At 41.5% G+C, this 12,568-nt stretch overlaps 1 protein-coding gene and 1 pseudogene across 1 annotated transcript in view; one reads left to right on the plus strand and one right to left on the minus strand.

The window, feature by feature from the left end:
* The window catches only part of LOC129049397 (neuroblastoma breakpoint family member 6-like protein), a 56,630-nt gene extending 44,319 nt beyond the window's left edge, over window positions 1–12,311 (plus strand). Inside the window, exon 6 of the mRNA XM_054528533.2 lies at window positions 12,175–12,311. Coding sequence (XP_054384508.1) covers window positions 12,175–12,188 — 14 coding nt within the window. The 3' untranslated portion in view covers window positions 12,189–12,311. The remainder of the gene's footprint in view (window positions 1–12,174) is intronic.
* On the minus strand, window positions 9,447–12,305 carry LOC100438653 (protein FAM91A1-like; annotated as a pseudogene).
* Window positions 12,312–12,568: the final 257 nt, after the last annotated feature.

A 12,568-nucleotide genomic window follows, 5' to 3' on the forward strand; every position in this document is an offset into this window, starting at 1 on the left:
GAAAGTGTATGTTACCAGTCTGGTGTACAAACCTATCTAAAGGATCCCCTCCTGTTACCCAGGATATGGGTGAAGTGTCTTCTTAGTCCTTCTTACATGAATCAGCCTTCTAGCCTGGAAGTCTGGTAGGTAAGTTTGAGGCTAATTTGTATGTTTCAAAGCTTCTGAAGAAGATGTCCCACTTTTACACTGGATTGCAAAAGACAAGTCAATGTGTATGAAGAATTTATTTTCAGAAAAAGAAATCCAAAGGAGAGTAAGTTATATGAAACCTAAGAGTCCCATTGGGGTATATTGTTTTTACTTGTTGGTCCTTCAGAAATCTCAAGGGTGGGAATTTGGCCTATACAGGAAGATTTTTTCAGATCATGAGTAGAGAGCAAACTTTCAAGATCATTCTTTGGCAGAGATTCTACTGAGGTAGGAAAGTGGCAGGACTTATTTTGCGGTTGTGGCCCGGTTGATCAGAGCAGGATCTGGTCCAAACAGGGTGCAGTAAAGAAGCTGACTAAAACCAGCAGATGGAGACAAAAGCTACCTCTAGTTGCCCTCACTGCTCATTAGCATAAAGACACTCCTACCAGTGCCATGACAGTTTATAAATGCCATGTCAAAATGCCATGGCAATGACCAGGAAGTTACCTTATATGGTTCTGGAAACTCCTCATCCCTTTTCCAGAAAGTTCTGAATAACCCACCTCCTAATTAGCATCTAATTAAAAGCGGGTATAAATACAGCTAGCTAGCAACCCACACACTGCCCATGGGTTAGTCCTCCTCCACAAGAAGCAGTACCAGTTTAACAAAAGTTGCTTTCTTTCACCACTGGGTTGCCCTTGAATTCTTACCTGGGCAAAGCCAAGAACTCTCCTGGGCTAAGCCGCAATTTTGGGGTTGTCCTTCCTTGCATTGTCTGGTGACCACAAAGACAAGACAAGATGGGATGGGACATGACATGACACAGGACAGGACAGGACAGAGTCAAGAACTGTTTAAGGCAGGACACTTGGTTGTGAAAAGTCCTTTATTGTGTTGACCCCGAGATGCCAAAGTCACATTGTTCAGTGGTCCCCAACTTGGCCTTTGAGGTTCACCATTGGCTACTCCCTGCAGTTTCAGCATTTGGTGTGGGGACCCTCACTGGCTGATACTTGAGTACTCTGGGTTTTTGGCATTTTGTTGTGGTGAGAGTTCCACTGTCACTGTTGGCCTCCCCCTGGATGCTCTGTGGTTTTCAGCATTGACATTCCCTATAGGATTGTGGATTAGAGCCCCTCCCCTGGAGGAGTGTCGATGTCATCTTCTCTGCCCTTAAATTAAAAGATTACAATTGTCCATAACAGCCAGTTGTGGGCCCCCTCCTACGTGAATTTGCTCAAGCCCATATTGAACTCTTGGTCACAGGGACCAGGGGTTCCTGGACCACTGACCCAAGTGACAACTACCCATAGTGGCAGACAAGCAGCAGCCACCCAAACATTTTGCCCACGTATTTTTCTTCAGTCTCTGTGGCTGCTGGGTAGATTTTCTGGCACCTCAGTTTGGACAACGCTGTTCATGCTTTCCCTTCTTCCCTTCCATGATCACCTTGTTTCTTTTAACCCCTCTTTGCCCAAACTAAAATGCTTTCTTCACTCTGTGGAATTCAGACCCATCATTTTACTTCACATTCATATTTCATAATCTACTTTCATAACGCTTTGCTACCTGTACTTACATCTTCTCTGCAGGAGGTGGGAATTTGAAAGGGAAAGTAACTGAGCTTTTGCTAGACTTAGAAAAACTTCTGGGTGTAGTAGAGATCTTTGTTAGATGTGGGGACAACGGTGAGCATCCCAAAGGACTCCCCACTAGGGTGTCTTTAAGGCAATTGGAGCAAATTCAAATGAGATGGCTCAAAGAAAAAGAAACACATTTTCTTGGGAGAACAAGAAATTTGGCCTGAAACTGGTTCTTTATATTATCATACTATTTTACAATTGGACTTATTCAGTAAAAAGGAAGGAAAATGGGGAGAAGTTCCTTATGTACAGGCTTCTATGGCCCCCTACCAGGATTCTGACTTAAGAGTCAACTGCAGGATGTGTCTGGCTCGTGTTACTTCCAGGCACCAAGAAACTGCATGGGATATCCTCGATGCTCCCTTCCTAGCAGCACCCCCTGGAGGGCCCATGCCCTCCCCAGGGTCTTCTCAGTCCCCCAATTCTGAGAGGGGTCCTGCCAGTTCTCCAGTGCGGGATTCCACCCCAATGTCATCACGAAACCCTCCCTTTTATTTAGCTAATTCCAGCCTGTATCTCCCACTGCCCAAGAAAGTAAGCCCAACCAGTACCACCAGGAGTGGAGTGCTATATCAGCCCCTGAAATTGAATCTGTGTCCGTTGTGGGAGGTAGCTAGCAGAGATAGGGGAACAATCAGAGTATATGTGCCATTTCCTATGTCCAAATTGGCTTTCTTCTAGGAGAAATATGGCTGGTTTTTGAAGGACCCAGGGAAGTTTATAGAGGAGTTTGTTAGGTTGATTTTGTCCTTTGATTTAACTTGGCAGAACTTGCAAACATTATTGTCCACTTGCTGTACTATAGAGGAGAAGAGAGGGATTCTGGGTACTGGCCTGTGAATATGCAGATAGAGTAGCTGCTCATATCCAAGGCCATGCCATTTGTGTAGGGGGAGATGCAGTTCCACATACAGACCCTCAGTGGGATTACCAGAAGGGTTCCCAAGAACTTGAACGTAGAAATGACATGCTAACTTGTTTAATAGAAAGTATGAAAAGGTGTGTGATTAAGCCAGTTAATTATGACAAGGATAGAGAAGTAACTCAGTGGAAGGATGAAAATCCCATTCTGTTTTAGGGCTGCTTGGTTGAGGCACTCAGGAAATATACTAATGTAGACCCAGACACCCCGGAAGGGCGGGCTCTTCTGGGCATGCATTTTATTACTCAATCTACCCTTGACATTAGGAGGAAGTTGCAAAAGGCAGGAATGGGACCCCAAACTCCATAAGCCAACTCTTAAACATGGCCTTTGGAGTTTACAATAGGGACAGGGCAGAGGAAGAGGAGAAAACCAAAAGAAATAGCCAAAAAGTGCAATTGTTTGCAGCTGCTTTCAGCCTCCTACTGCTTTTGAGCTGCCCATCCTGAGAAAGTGTTGCAAGAGTGGCTTTGGGATGCCCAGACAAAAGCCAGCTCGTCATCCCCTGGGCTGGAATCAGTGTGCCTTCTGTAAGCAAGAGGGCCACTAGAGGAAAGACTGCCTCAGTCTCCAAAGGGAGTCTGAGCTTCCCGGACCCCTAATGGCTAAGAGAACAGAGGACTGACAGGGCCCAAGGTTCCCTACAGCTTCCACCAGACACCTTACCATCTCTACAGAAGAGCCTCAGGTAATTCTTGACATGGCAGGTAAAAATATTGAGTTATTGGATATGAGAGCTGCCTTCTCAGTTCTGATCTAGTCCTTGGGGCCGCTGTCTTCCCAATCCTGTACTGTAATGAGAATTGATGACCAGCTGAAAGCTAGGAGATTCACCCACTCCTTTAGTTGCACTGTGGGGAACCATATATTTTCCCACAGATTTTTGCTTAGTCTTGAGTGCCTTATTCCTTTACTGGGAAGAGACTTACTTTCCCAATAACAGGCTGCAGTTCAATTTGGAGCACCTCAAGAGAAGGCCACAGGCTGGGAAGGGACACCTCTCCTAGCTCTAAGTTCATGTCTTAACACAGATAAAGAAAAGACGTTCCTTCCACCACATATTACTTCTCAAGTAGACCCGTCTGCTTGTGACATGGTAGTTCCTGGAAGAACTGCAAATGTTCTCCCAGTCCAGGTTATTTTGAAACCCAGTGTTAATTATCTATGGGGAAAAATATCCTTTTAGGTGTGGTGGCTCATGCCTGTAATCTCAGCACTTTCGGAGGCCAAGGTGGGCATATCACTTGAAGCTAGGAGTTTCAGACCAGCCTGGCCAACAAGGCAAAACCCCATCTCTACTAAAAACACAAAAATTAGCTGGGTATGGTGGTACACATCTGTAATCCCAGCTACTCAGAAGGCTGTGGCAGGAGAATTGCTTGAACCTGGAAGGCAGAGGTAGCAGTGAGCCTTGCGCCACTGCCCTCCAGCCTGGATGACAGAGCAAGACTCTGACTCAAAAAAAAAAAAAAATCCAGTATCCTTTTAGACCTTTGGGCATCCATCCCCTGATAATGAAGTATGGATTATTACAATCCTCAGTCCCAATGTAACAACCCCATTTTTCCTGTTAATAAGTCAAGCGGGGAATATAGATTTGTTCAGGATCTTAGGGCAGTTAATGAGGCAGTAGTTCCAGTCACCCAATAGTTCCTAATCTTTATACAATAATAACTCAAGTCCCTGAAGATGCTCATTGGTTCATAGTATTCAATTAAAAAGATGTTTTCTTTTACATACCTTTACACCTAGACAGCCAATACATTTTTGCATTTGAATGGACTAATCCAGACACTCATGCTGCATCTCAGCTTACCTGGACTGTCCTGTCCCCAAGGTTTTAGGACAATCCCCATCTGTTTGGCAATGCATTGGCAAAAGAGGTAAGGGAACTACAGTTAATTAATGGATCCCTCTTACCATATGTGTATCACCTATTAATTTCCAGCCCTACTAGGGGAAGACTCTGAGAAACATACAACTTCAAGTTCTTAATTTTGAAACAAAACAAGGGTATCAGTTGTCCTCCGAAAGGCCCAAATTTCTGTCCAAAGGGTCATGTATTTGGGACACATGCTCACTCCTGGGACTAGGATCTTGACCCAGGGATGAAAAGAGACCATCCTGGCACTCCAGGTCCCTCAGATTAAGAAGCCTTTTTGAGAATAGCTAGATTCTGCTGGGTTTGGATTCCCAGGTTTGGGCTCATAGGAAAATCACTCTATGAACCTCCAAAAGGGAGTGGTCACAAGCCTTTGAATTGCAATGGAACCTGTCAAAAGGCATTCTTAGCCTTAAAAGAAAAGCCAGGGACAGACCCTGCTTCAGGACTCTCAAACTTAGAAAACCCTTTCATCCTCTATGTGGATGAATAACAAGGGACAGCTTTGGATGTCCTAACTCGAAGGCTCAGGAATTGTCTCGGACCAGTGGCTTATTTCTCTAAACAGCTAGACCAGGTGGCAGCTGAGTGACCAGGAAGCTTGAGATCTGTGGCTACCATCACTCTGTTGGTAGAAGAAGCCAGTAAGTTTACCTTGGGACAACAATTAGATGCCATACCACCCCCGCCCCCCGCCACCCCATGAAGTACAGTACAGAGGGTCCTAGAGGCAAAAGTACACCAATGGCTAACAGGGGGCCAGTTACTTAAATATCAGGCTCTTCTGCTTGGCACCCCAGATGTTACCCTTAAAGTATGCTGATTTTTAAACCCTGCTACTCTGTTGCTGGATCTCACATCCCAAGAAACAGATCCCCAACTCATTGACTCCTGGGTGGAAACCATGGAAGAGATCTACTCTAGAAGGTCCAACCTTGAAGACAAGGGAGTAAGAAAGGAAGGTTAGCTAACAAGAAGTCATTGAGGCCAAGGGTTTACCTTCTCAGACTTCTGCTCAAAAAGCAGAATTAACTGCACTAATCAGGGCCTTCCAACTGTGAAAAGACTTAAGGCTGGGTGTGATGGCTCATGCCTGTAATTCCAGCACTTTGGCAGGCCGAGGTGGGTGGATCACCTGAGGTTGGGAGTTTGAGACCAGCCTGGCCAACATGGCGAAACCCCGTCTCTACTAAAAATACAAAAATTATCCGGGTATGGTGGTGGGCACCTGTAATCCCAGCGACACGGGAAGGTGGGGCATGAGAATCACTTGAAACTGAGAGGCAGAGTTTGCAGTGAGCCAAGATCATGCCACTGCACTCCAGCCTGGGCGACAGAGCAAGACTGCATTTCAAAAAAAGAAAAAAAACAAAACAAAACCCTCAAGAGTCAAAGTGTTTACTGACTCTAAATATGGGTTCCGGGTGCTTCATGCTCATGCAACCATAGGGAAGGAAAGGGGACTATCAAGAGCCAAGGGATCCCCCATACAACTTTAGTCAGATCTTGGAACTTCTACATACTGTCCAACTCCCAAAGAAATAACAAGTATTCACTGCAGGGGACACCAGAAGGGACACACTGTTCTTATTAGAGGAAATTCCCTTTTGGAAAGAGCAGCTAAGGCCACAGCTAAGGAAACCCTGGTATTTCAGGCTGCTGCGCTCCTACCAGGTCATCCATGTCAGTGGAACCATACTATACCCCTAAGGAAATTAAAGGGACTGAGTAAAAGGCTTCCAGTAAGACCCCTCTGGATGGTTGCTAGAAAATAAGAAACTCTATTCCTGAGGCTGACAAATGGGAAATAATTAAACATTTTCATGATCCCTCACATTTGGGACAGGATTTTCCATTCAAATTAGTTTCCTAAATATTCTTGGGGAAGGGACTGTTCCAAACTATAAAAAGATTTACCAACCAGGAAGCCACCCCATACCCCGATCCCTGCTTAAACTTGTACAACACCACGGAACATACCATGGTGAAGACTGGCAGACAGATTTAACCGAGATGCCACCTTACAGGGGACTACAATATTTGCTAGTATTTATAGACACTTTCACCAGGTGGATAGAAGATTTCCCGACAAGGACAAGAAAAGTATTGGAAGTGTCTAAATTCTTACTTAAAGAAATCATCCCAAGATTTGGATTACCAAAAGGTTTGCAAGGGGATAACTGACCTCCCTTCCCAGCTAAGGTGACCCAGTGAGGTAATGCCTCAGCCTTAAGCATTACCTATCTTCACTCCTCATGGAGATCTCAATCTTCAGATAACATAGAAAGCCAGTTGTGACATTAGCAAAATTCTTTCAGGAGACCTCAGAGGCCTGAGTTTTTCTCCTACTCATAGCCCTTTTGCATGTAAGGATGGCTCCAAAGAGAACTTTAAAGCTTAGTCCATTTGAAATGACTTATGGAAGGCCCTCCCCCCTTTTTTTTTTAACTTGATCAACACCACAGTTTATTTGTAAACGTGTCATATGTGTCAATAATCAAATTGACAACACTTTATAGATTTCATTGTATAATATCAACATCCTAACAGAAAACGATCCACTGTACTCATTTACAGTTTGGTATTTTAAAATCCTTAAATACAAATTGTATTTGAAATACTGAACACAAAAAAGAAACTTGAATGCCAGAGAAAACTGAAAACATCAAGTAAAAGAAACAATATTCCGCCCCCCCAAAAAAATATAAAATCATCTGATTACATAATTTAAAAAAGAAATAAAGGAAATCAGATGATCATATTTTTTAATGATATAAAGTTGCGTTTCTTCAAACCCATTTTAGATGTGAAATGTACCATATTAAATTATATATCTTTTTTGATATTTGTTCTTTTTTTCCTCTTGGTTTCTAAAGAATGTTTTCCAGGGTTTAAATTACATTAAGGAAGTGGGGAAAGAAAGGAAGGAATGTGGTAAAAAGCCAAATGAAATTAACTATTTGGAAAATAATTGGATATAAATTTTTCATGAATCTTCTTTGGCAAGTAACAAAGTCTGCATTTTAAATTTACCTTTTTGTTGAAATGGATCAATACTTATAAGATTTAAGAGATTACATGAGTTAATGTATAAGTAAAATGAAGCCAAATGCACAAAGCAAAGCGCAAACATCAACTTTTCACATTTTGCTAAAAGCTCTAAAAATGCACTCTCCCTCCTTGAGAGTACGAGAGGTCTTCAGCTCAGAATCAGATGATTACTCTTGCCTCATTCAACACAAGAAACCAGAGGGGATCCCATGGTTTTTCAGTACTTTCCCTAAAATTCATGATCACTATTAGGTTCCATTTCTTCCTTCTTTATCTCTCAAAAGAAATATAGCAGCAAATCACTCCCATATTTTAAGCTTTAAATTCACCAACAACTGGGCTCACTGCCAACAACCACAAATGTTCTATTCTTTATTAGTGTACATCATTACAGTTGGTTTAGATGGTTAATATAGGAATAAAGAAAATAACTACAGTTCATTCAAACAAAGGAAATTAAAATGAGATTAAAGAGCACTGATTAAAAAAATACAACTTTCATCTGAAAAACTGTAAAAGTTACATACATACATACCTAATGGCACTAGGAATGTACAATATCAATTACTGGAAAAATAAGTGAGTGACTCACAGTCATAAGAAATTATTTAATATTAGTATTTTTCTTTTCTAGACAAACATAACTACACATGGTTTCTACCTTCTATAAGACAAAGTAGAAAACTAACCATTACTGCATTTACCTCAAACACAGCACTGACTGTGCCACAGATAACATGGTCCAAAATATTCAATTCTATAGATAGGCCATGGTAGTGGATGTATGGTTAAGTTTTAGGAAAGGCATATATTTCCAGAAGTAAGTATGTTAAATACACAAATGTCTATAAATAACAAAAAGTTATCAGCAAAAACGCTTAGGTTATAACATTCCCAAACTTTCTAACATTTTAAGTGTTTTAGATATAAGTTGTCTGACCAGTTCATTTGGTTACAGTTTTAAACTAGCAAACCATTACCCTATATGAGGAGCTAAACTAAACTGTAACACTACACAAACTTCCCAAGGAAGGTAACTTGAAAAGTCTAAAAAGTGATTCCAATTATTCTAATTAACATTTGAGATGCTAAAAGAATCAATGACTCAAGAAATACTTTGAAGTAATTCCATTTTTCTTTATCATTTTCTAAAAATGTATTCACATAAATTTAAGATCCAGATTGCTTAAGAATATGTCTTCAAAGTAGGTTTATCACTAAAGCATTCTGATCCAAAGACATAGTCTTAATGCTTCTAATATGTAATTCACAATCATTGGTTTGAAAACATCAAAGGTAAGAAACAAAAAAATAAATCAGGGTGAAAGTGTGCAGCAGCTATAGCTACAAGAGTGGAAAATAAATTCTATTTTTTCCATAAAGACTCTATGAAAATATAAAGCCCAAGTCAGTGACAACAGAAGTCCACATATAAATGGTGTTTAAAAATAGAAAGTTTTCTAAAGCTTCTCATGAGATGTCAATGAATAGTCATAATCTGAATTAAGACCTTATAAATCAAGGTTAAGTTATACATAACCATGCTGATTTACATACCTTCTACAATGTCCAACTGACATACATAATTTAGACACCCATAGGAATTCATAATGCCCTATCATATCATCTCCCAATACTGGATGTTTATTGTTTTATAGTTTTACTACTTTAAGTACCAAGAAGCCTTTTCAGAGGAAGAGTTGCATCTCTTCCCTTGATCCCCCAAAGTGTAGGTAACAAAATATAAAATTAAACAAGATTGATGTTTGATAAACTAACATATAAAATTATCATTGCAATTTTCATAGTGACTGCTTATAAACATAACAGTCATCATAAAGCCTATAAAGTATATACTTAGTTTTATAAAAGAAATGCAGATTGTCTCAAGGTAAAAAATACAGTGCTGGCTGCTAAAAAGCACTTTGTTGCAATAAGATGTGCAATAATGAGCAAAACTTCAGAAAACATGAATATGTTCCCCAAACTTTTAATATTAGTAAAGCAAGAATTGCTCCGCAGCAGCAGGATGCTTTTTAGTGGCTGACACTCTAAAGCTAACGTTAAGAAAGAAAAAAGGCAGAAAGTGTGAGCAACAAATGGTGTAACCAAATTATTGCAAATAGAGATTAGCAATAAGAAGTGAGCAAGGTGACCGTCCACTCTGTTCTGATAAGACACCATCTTTAAATATTAAATTTTTTGCAGGAAGTGGAAAACCCATGTCAGCATACGATGACTGTGAAAGCAAACTTGAAAAACTGGGCTCTGTGTGAATATCCAGTGTTGAAGCACCTTCCTGGAATGAGTGAACAAAGTTAAGGACTTGCAGAGAGAGTTTTCTGCTGGAATGTAAGAGGTTTTGAAGGCTCTCTTTTCTGCAAAGGCCATGTATAGCAATTTTCCAACAAACTTTCCAGTTTAATTCGGAACTGAACAGTGGAATTCCAAAGCACGGCTCGAGAGGAACTCAGTCTGCTTCTGTTGTGGCACCAGAGGTTTGCTTTGTTGCTGAATCTATAGTTGCTTCCTCAATGACCATTTCAAATGACTCTGTACTCCCATTTACATCTGAGCTAGAAGCTAAATCAGGTTCTCCTCTCTCATCAGAAGCATCACTGAGTTTTCTATTTGCAAGTTGGCTGGAAGCATTCAACATGGTGACATATCCACAGAGATGTTGTAAGTCCACTCTGTTCCTTAGTATCTGCAATGCTTTATGAACACCCATATTGACATGAGTGAACTCTCCTTGTAGTTCTGTTTCATCAAATGGAAATGAGACATGACAGTTTCTCCTATCCCATGCAGACCATGCCCCTGAATTAAAACTGCAGAATGTGTTAAAGCATCATTCAACATAGTGAGCACATTTGAGGTAGGAACTACTCCAGGATCATGACCCCAAGATGTTATTAGCAATCGATCATAACTCTGAAATATATCTGGCAGTTTTCGAGGTCTTGTACCTTTGGACAAGAAAAGGGATGGTGGTCCTTGTCCAGTGATATGATAAATGTACAGTTTAAACCAGACAGAGCTGACTTCTGGGATAGCTGGTCCAATGTGCTGAGGGGTGTAGCTGCTGACAGGCCGGATTTCATTGGTGAGGGGAGTTATGGAAACAAGCAGCGTGTAATTTTTGTTTAGAACTCTGCTGCAAGTTGCAGCGTCCAGACCAAGAAGGCTTTCACAGCGTAAGAGATCCAGAGGAAAACCATAATTGGGTTGGTCTGGCTGTGCAGTTTGGGTAACTAGATCTTTGTTATGACGCAGAAACAGTATTGTGTTTCTCAGAGTAAGTGCATGATCAAAATATCTCTGTGCTTCTCCTTCACCAGTGCTCTGAACTGGTGAAAGATTTCCCGTCATTAAGAAGGCAGTAAGGGTGGAGTGAAACAGGAATGCGATGTGCTTCGTGTGTCCTGTAGACAGACTCAGGCTGCTTACACTGGCTGTGTCAGCTGGATCTTCTTGAATATTTGTATCAGTGTCAGTTGCCGATGAAGCTTCTTGTACAGGCCTCCTACTTTCCCCTCCATCCCATGACAACAGCATCTTCTGTGGATCTAAGGTACTCTTTAATCTGTTTATGGATGGAACATTCTTCCATGATGAATGAAGTTGATCCAAATTTATTACTTGTCCCTTCTTATGGGCAAAGCCCAATAGGCAATACATTGAAACAGCATTCTTAACCAGGGATAAGTCAATCTCAAGGACATTTGCAAGCTCTGCCACATTTGTGTGCTCATCTATTGAAACAAATATCTTACAGAGTAGAGTTTCAAAATAAACAAAATAAGCACTCAATTCATTACAAAACCTTCAAGAGGTGCAACTGCTATACAACTGTCATCAGACATTGGTACATCCAGATAAGTAAATCCTTTGTTATACAAACTATGTACTACATTGTAATCTAGTGATCAGGGAGTTGAGGGCCTGAATTAACGATCTTATCAATAGCACATTTCTCAGGCAAAGTGCATATCTTGATGTCATCTTCTGTGATATATCCAGCCTGCACCACCCACCATGTCTCTATGGCAATTTCCACTTGCTTTATTGGTAGAAGATCACGGGCTGTTTTCCTTCTGAAGAATTTTTTTGATGATCTACACTGATTCATGAGATCAATATACTGGTTTCTTCCTATGTCAAGAAGACTTAGACAGTCAGCAGCAGTAAAATTGGGCAATGAATCATAACTTTTCTCACTGTTCATAATATCCTCCATAATCCCAGTGTAATATGAAAATGGTGTTATCCTCAAGCCCTTCACCATAATATCCAATAGATGGTAAGGGTACAGCATGAGATGATCTCGGCTGTACTTTAGCAGTTCCTCATAGTATCTGCGTTCATCTTTCTTGACATGTTTAAGTTATTTCTGTATCGTAACTGATTGTAGATACTGTACAGGACAACCTGATTTTCATATTCTGTCTGTGAATTTCCAAGACTGCTGGGATTTTCTTTCTCCTCTGCCACTCTGAACAGCAAGACCAATACTTTCTGCATTTCCTCCTCCTCAGCCTACTTGATGTGAAGACAAAGATGAAGACCTCCATGATGAGCCACCTCCACTTAATGACTGCCTCACGTTGGCCGGCAACTTGTTCCAGGGGTAGTTGTGCCGGATGTGGAACTCCACGTCTATGTTCATGATGCCGCCGCCACGGCCGGCGACGGGGGTCGCGACCGCGACCCACACTAAGCCTCCCGCCTGCCCGCCCGCAGCCCGTCAGCGGAGCGCCACGGGAGTCCCGGCGCCTCACACTGCAGAAGGCCCGGGCTGCCTCATGGCCTGGGCTCCCGACAGTTAAGCGCGGCCTGGGCCAACCGAGCACTGGGTCGCCTGAACAGCTCGGAAGCCCCTTTTTAACTTTAGACCTCCTGTTTGATGAAGAGACACATAGATTATCAACT

The sequence above is a fragment of the Pongo abelii genome, chromosome 1 (assembly GCF_028885655.2).
Source record: "Pongo abelii isolate AG06213 chromosome 1, NHGRI_mPonAbe1-v2.0_pri, whole genome shotgun sequence".
Classification (NCBI taxonomy): domain Eukaryota; kingdom Metazoa; phylum Chordata; class Mammalia; order Primates; family Hominidae; genus Pongo; species Pongo abelii.